The sequence below is a fragment of the Pseudopodoces humilis genome, chromosome 3, assembly GCF_049639895.1.
Source record: "Pseudopodoces humilis isolate 2021_Gansu_Grassland_sample_001 chromosome 3, ASM4963989v1, whole genome shotgun sequence".
NCBI classification, from domain to species: domain Eukaryota; kingdom Metazoa; phylum Chordata; class Aves; order Passeriformes; family Paridae; genus Pseudopodoces; species Pseudopodoces humilis.
Genome location: NC_142202.1, coordinates 75,158,010 through 75,165,420, shown reverse-complemented (window position 1 = coordinate 75,165,420; position 7,411 = coordinate 75,158,010). Strand labels below are relative to the sequence as shown.

Below are 7,411 nucleotides of genomic sequence, written 5' to 3'. Positions count from 1 at the left end.
CCTGCTTTATTACACAGCAAGATAGTCTTAATTACTTAGTGCAAGCTAAAAGGTAGTATTAGTACCCAGTTCAGGAAGTATTTTAGGAAAGTTACTTTCTTATTAGGCTCTCTCTCTGCTTGCTGGATACTACTCCAATTGTTCTAGATATATTGACATGTCTCTACTCCATTGTCTCAGAAAAGAGCATTCTGCAAATGCTTTAGACAAGAAACATTTTGGCTTAAACAAAACCACCTAAATCAGGCAATCCTGGTTATTTCATAAGCAAAAGAAGTGTTTGAAACTATGGAGGTGGGCATTAAATACAAGAAATAAGTACACATACAAACAAGAGAGTCAATTCTAAAGACTTTTGCTACATTTCTGGAGAATGTTTATTTTTCTCTTTTTTTTTGTTGTTTCTCAGGTATATTCTCATGGGTGTATTATGTACAGAAAAGACAATGCCGTTCTACTTAATAAATAGCTTGTTTTAAAACAAAATTTCAAGGTTTCTCCACATCAGAAAATTACTAGTCCTAAAAAAAAAAAAAAAGAAAAAAAAAGTAAGAAAAAAAAAAAAGTATTGGCTCCTGGAAAACTGGACTTAACATATTCCTCACCATTCCAACCACAACAAACTTGTGCTCTGAATTTTTAGTTTTTACACTAAAATAAATTTAAATCTTTTTCAAGAAGGGTGTTATTGAATGATTTAAGAATTAAGAATCTCAAATGGTTTCAGAAAGATCACTGAAATCTTAAAGCTATTTATGTGTATGTCCAAAATAAAATATGAAAGCATTAAGCATACAAGTGAAAAAAATAGTGACAGAAAGCAGTAAGAGGCAAAACAATTTTCTTCTCTATATACAGAAATATTTTTACATAAGTAACAAGGAATGTCAAAAATACACAATTTTGAGTACAAAAGAATCATTTCAGCAACAGATTTGTACAACTGAGAACTGTGTAAGCAGCATGCTTTGACTGAATGAATTGAACTGCAACATACTTCAAAATACATTCATTTAATCCTCCATACTAAAGATGTCTGAAAATAGAACATGAGGGAATACAGATTAGTAATGACTATCATCTCTGTAGAGGAAGAAAATTATAATTCTCCAGTAAAGTCAAGAAGGATCAGTCTGAGTTTTTAAAATCCTTGGTCTTGGTCAAGACCATTCAATTGCCTCAGGAGACCCACTTCTGCCAATATGTATGTGTTTTAACATTACAAATCTCAGCAAGGTTGTGCAGGATTCTTGGCAGGATCACAGACAGCAAGACTGAGCAGTTCAGAGGTCTTCGACTTGGTCCTAGGACTTCAGCTGTAATTATCAAGGCACTGCTCTCAAGACAGTACATAGACACAATAGCTCAAATGATTCTGTAAACACACAATTGCCCTGGGGATATTTCTACACTACCTTGTTCCTTTTTTTTTAACACCCTTTTGTTCACTATATGCTTTGATCACCTCAATAAACCTGGTAGGTGTGAATACTGTATCACTGTGGAAATAACCTCTGAATTTGGGCAACACAATTTGGGTTTCTTTTCTCCAAGGATCAGTAGATGCAGCTTCGACCAGAAACCTTGTTACAGTCAGGGTAAACAAATGCTTAATTATCAAGACAAATTAACTGTCCTTGGAGTTTGCAATTTACACTTCACAGCCAGTACATATTAGAGATCATGAAAATCCCACAAAATGTTTTTCCCTCCTCCTTCAGCAATGTAATTTCACTAATTTTCCTGTATTGCTCGTAGTTTTTCCTTCTTGAATTACCATGTTTAACAACATTCAAATCTCTTGCATTGTAGAGCTGGAAGACAGCAAAAATACCTGTTCCTGCCATTTAGACAATGTACACTCTCACTCTGTTACATTAACTCTAAGCACAATTTTGCTGCTTTGAGAGATAAACAGGTATGACAGCATTGAAACAGAAAACCCATACTAACCAGGTCATAAACTTGTGCTATCAATGTAAATGTAATTGAAAAATAAAAGCCTTACTACAAAGACACACTAAAACACTCTGCTTTACAGTGGAACTCCTTTAGATCAGAAAAATCTATACCATCATCAGTAAAACTGACAAGGAAGGGAAGTCATGGACATCAGTAACATCACCACTGCCAGGTGCCTTTACATGTAACCCATAAATTACATAAGTAAGTCTCAGCTGACAACTTTTTTGGGTTTTTTTAATTAAATTCCTGGATTCAAAATCGTTCCTTTTAAACTCCTAAAATTTAAATAATGACAATTTTACCAATAGCTGTCAATGAACAGAGCTAACTTAAATTAGTTCTTTATTGAAGATATTTAAAAAATATCTGGGATGTGAACACTTTGTTGCCCTCAGGAAGCAAGCAGTCCCTGGACACCCACATAGGACAAGGCATTTCCTTCATACACAGGTGTACAGTGTAGATACACAGAAGCAGGCAAAATTACTATTTTTGCTCCTCTGGTAGAAGAGCAATGGAGAGGTCTGCATGCTTTGGGGCATTGAAAGACAGATGGAAGCAAGAGAACCCCAAACCCTAGCTCTAGTCGTTGTTTGTTGTACATAAATCCCTCTGTTCTCGGTCACAGCCTCAAAAAGCTGATTCTGCAGCATTCTTCCCAGCCTCAGAGCAACTGGGGATCTGTCTGCAAAGCCCAAGACTAACTCTTAATTCTACTTGTCTCACAATAAATGTTTATTTAGCTGATTGAAAAAAAAAACCCATAAAAGTATCTGAGTTTGGTTTGCTATCATCAAGGAAAATCTTTGTCTTTCTGCTTTCCAGGAGAATATCAACACAGTCTGACATTAATCAGAAAGGTAGTCTGGCATTTTAGGGAGAGAAGCTGATGCCTAATAGATGAGAACAGCAAGTAAACCCTTGAGACAGCAGTCACTACAGAGACAAAGAAGTAATGAAAAAATCAATGTGAAGTAGTATCAGAGGGAAAGGGGATTTTAACTTACACCCCCAGCAAACTCTCCTGGCTGCCTCTTATACGGGGTAATAGCTGAAAGAGAGTAGATTTAGAAAAGATATAAGAAGAAATTCTTCCCTGTGAGGGTGGTGAAGCACTGGAATGGGTTTCCCAAAGAAGCTGTGGATCCTCCATCCCTGGAAGAGTTCAAGGCCAAGTTGAATGGGGCTTTGACTAGCCTGGTCTAGTGGAAGGTGTCCTTCCCGCCCATAGCAGTGGGGTTGGAACAGGATAGTATTTATGGGTCCTTGCAAACCAAGCCATTGTATGATTCTGTGACTGTTCATGGTTTTGATCTAATACTTCAATTGTAAAACAAGTCCAGGATTCTTTTTCTCCTTGTAATTACTATGTAAACTAAACCCTAACCTTAACTACGGTTCATTTGCTATCTGTGTGCTGGTTTACCTTACTATCCTATCCCGACAAATGCCTGACATCATGATTTCAGTAGTGTAGAGCACACCTAGCCTTATATGAGCTCCAAGCAGAAACAACATTACACCAACACAGTATAAATTGCAGGCCCAAAAAATCATCACTATTTCAGATAGTTTTTCATGCATATCATCAGGTTTGGATAACTTGTAACAGCCTCAAGTAACAACTACAGTCACCCTTTACCCTGGAACAATGTTAACATGAACACTCTTCTTCTAAACCATATGTTAGCCTAAATCTCAGGTCATGGTATTTTTGTTGCTTTCTCTTTCATTCCTCTGTTTTCTCCTTCTAACTCTCCTGCTAACTGAGCAGGTAATTTTGATCAATTGTTAGAAAACCAGAAAACCTGTGACTGTATATGTAGCTATACCAAAATAAATTGTCCTCCTAGAGCTTACATAGGTCTTTCACTGAAATTCACCAATATAACAAATAATAATAAAAGCAATAATAATACACCTTCAATACAGAACAAAATATTCAAATGAACAAACTATATAGCAAATTTTGTAAAGTGCACAAAAATATTAATGGAAATATTAAAAAAAGGTTTTTAATGTCACCATGAAAACTTCTGAAATATCATTAAATTAGATAGAAATAATCTAATGAGACTTTTTGGCTCTAATATATTGGCAGACAGCAGCAACAGTTTTCAAAAAAATTACACCAACTAAATACACCATCTCTTAGCAGCATTAAAAAAGTCCCTACAATTAGATAAAATTGCAGGCCTAATAAGCATAAACCTGACAAGATGTTCCAAATATAGTTTTCATTAAAAGAATGGATTTTCATGGAATCCTAGAGGTAACATTTGTTATTCTGTTTCCATTGTATTCTGGTAGTAAACCCAACTATAGCCACACGTTCCCTCCATCTTCCCAAAATTGCACAGAGTAATGAAAATTTAATCAAGTTATAAGATATGGCCACACTGAAAAAGCCATATGAAACAAAACAAAATTCAACCTAAAGCCTAAAAACTAATGACCCCAGCAAACAACAATCACTGTCAAACAGCTGCAGCTTCAAACTACCGACCGATGCTCCCCACACACGTAGATGGCACTGGGCCGGATGCGCCGCCTTGTATGGCCAGGGAGCTGTGGCAAGAACTTGAAGAATCTGGGCATCAAGTCTAAGCATGCATCATGAAACTTCTTAATCCTCCAGTAGTAAATCAGTGGGTTCAGTGCAGACTTGAGGTAGCAGAGCCAAAGGAGCCAAGTGCTTATCTCAAAAAAGTTGTGCTTGTAGTAGAAGTGGCTGTTGAACGTGGCAATAAGGCTGTAAGTGGTGAATGGTGCCCAACAGACTATGAAGACAAGGAACAAAATCAAGATGGTTGTGAAGGCACGAGTTTTAAAGCTCATATCAATATTCATCTGAAAAGGTCTCTGTAAGCTCATGAGACCAAGTTTGCTGGCCTGGCTGAGACATATGCTATCAGGGTGGCTATGGATACGAACTGCGTTGTGGCGGACAGTGTTGAGTATGCCCATAAAAGAATACAGCATTACCAGGAATGGAATAAAAAAAGAAATTAGTAAGATAACTATCACGTAGGCTTGGTAACCTGGGCTTGTAGAGTAGCCAAAAACACACTGAGGTGCTCTCGAGGGTATCTGCAGATTAGGATTCCCTACTGATAACGGAAAAGCGACAACAAATGATGCTGCCCAGGAAATCACAATAAGAATCTTTGCACGGTAGGGGTTCAGTTTATCTTGCCTCTGAACTATGATAAGAAATCGGTCAATACTAATAATAAGAAGAATGGCTACCCCCTCTATGACAAAAAGCCAGAAGAACATGGCAGAAACTCTGCAAAATATATCCCCAAAAATCCACTGAGTGGTAATGATTGTTATCAGAGCAAATGGCATATTCAGCACTGCCAGCAGCAGGTCTGCAAAAGCCAGGCTTGCTAAGAGGATATTAATTGCAGATCGCATAGCTGCCTTCTGGTAGACCATCAGGCAGACAACAAAGTTTCCAAGGAAAGAAACCAATAGGATAAATATCATAGCAGCAGAAAGGATGATTTGGAGTGGCAAACTCAAGCTCCTGAAAACTTCTTGTGATGGCAGGATAGCTGTGGTGTTTACCAGGAAAGTACTTCTCTCAGTGGTGAGCACAGCACCTGAACCATATCTCAATGGCTGTGTTGTGCCACTATGAAGCAAGAACTGGGGAGTGGTAAAATTCGTATAGGCATTTTCATAAACAATGAAAGTAGCATTTGAGGTCCCAGAGTGGGCCAGCGTCAACATTGCGGAGAAAACCATTGCTTCAGGAAAAATGAAAGCAGAACCAAAAGTCTTCAAGGCATTTCATCTTGTTCAGGTAGTATTTTGAACTGGTCATTTAACAATCAAAATTCAAGGTTCGAAAGAATCAAAGTTCTCAAGTTCATGTCAGTATTTCCATCTGAAAAAGAAGAAAGAAATGTAAATACACAAAGTAAAACTCTCTGAAACCAGTGGAAACCTAATGATTGCTCAGCTTTCCTTAATGAGAATAGTATCCTTAATAAATGTTCACACTTCAGGTTGACACAATTTACTTAAGCACCAGACGCAAGTCTTGTAATATTTGGCCTTTCTCTCATGGGTCCTACTCCTGATACTGTAAAATACTCTCAACTCACCACACTTTTTTTCTTCCATAACCAAGGCTGGAGAACTCTTGTGCTTGAAAACAAACTTTACTGATTAAGAGTGACTAAATCAAAGAAGTATTTTTAGTTACATCTTGTTGTTTTTAAACTAATTTTGTTATTTTGTTTTGAAACTGCCTACAGGTGGAAATTTTAATAACATTTCTAAATAGCTTAAATAGTATCAGTATATATATTTGCCTATTTGTCAAATTCCCTATTTGGTAAGCACTGAAAGCCTATTTATCCAAGTTATTGCATATAATACAGAATTCTTGGTTCCATGTCAGTCATCCAAGTCAGACATGTCAGGAAAAACATGCAAAACATTCTAACCTGTTATTATGAAATAACTTGTCCACAGGATAAAATCATTTCTCAATTTGTTTCATTTAGGGACTGACTCACATTAAGGTGCAGGAAACCATCACTTCTTTGGTCACTATAACCCTTCCCCTGGCAGTAAGCTTTCCTGCTTCTAATGGTCTGGGCAGGATTTTCATTAATTCATCTTTGTATCCCCATATAATTTAACCATGTGTGCTCTCTTTTTCCTTGTAAATCTAACCCTTAGACATCGTGCTGAACTGCCTCCCTTGTCATCATAGTCATAGAATGGTTTGGGCTGGAAGGGCCTGTAAAGATCTTCTAGTTCTGACCCCCCTGCTCTAGCTGTGACACTTTCCACTAGACCAGGTTGCTCATAGCCCCATCCAACCTGGCCTTGAACACTTCCAGGGATAGGACATCCACAAAATCTGTGGGCAACCTGTACCAGTGCCTCACCAGTCTCACAGTAAAGAATTTCTTACTAATATCTAGTGAATCTCTCATCCTTCAGCTTAAGACCACTGCCCTGACCTTGTAGAAAGTCCCTCTGCAGCCCTCCTGCAGTCCCCCTATAGGAACTGACACAATGAAACATCTCCTTTTATAGTTTACAAGCATTGTCTTGTTGCACTATTACTACTAGTATTGCATTGTTACATATATTTGTATGCACCTATTCTTAACAAATAAAATGCAAAGGAGTAGAGTGCTCTCTCACTTTTTCAGTGCTAGCTCCTCCCCTTTATCTTGGACTATTAAATTAAGCATTCTCAGAGCACACTGGCATCAGATCATGCTGGAAACCAGCATGCCCTTTTCAAAAAACAATCACTACAGCCAGAAGCATAAAGTGTGCTTCACCTCATTCATTCTGGATGACTGCAATAGTCCCTTCTGGCTGTTTTTGTGTTTATCATTAGAAAAGGGATAAAGGCATCTTCAGAGGGCAATCTCTTCCATCTCCGTACACAATGACAAGTTTGTGCTACTAA

General features: G+C 37.7%; 1 protein-coding gene across 1 annotated transcript in view; it reads right to left on the bottom strand.

Annotated features, from left to right (window-relative positions):
• Window positions 1-824: 824 nt before the first annotated feature.
• The window catches only part of GPR63 (G protein-coupled receptor 63), a 28,576-nt gene continuing 21,989 nt past the window's right edge, over window positions 825-7,411 (bottom strand). The window contains exon 4 of the mRNA XM_088053644.1: window positions 825-5,860. Coding sequence (XP_087909770.1) covers window positions 4,459-5,718 — 1,260 coding nt within the window. The 5' untranslated portion in view covers window positions 5,719-5,860 and the 3' untranslated portion in view covers window positions 825-4,458. The remainder of the gene's footprint in view (window positions 5,861-7,411) is intronic.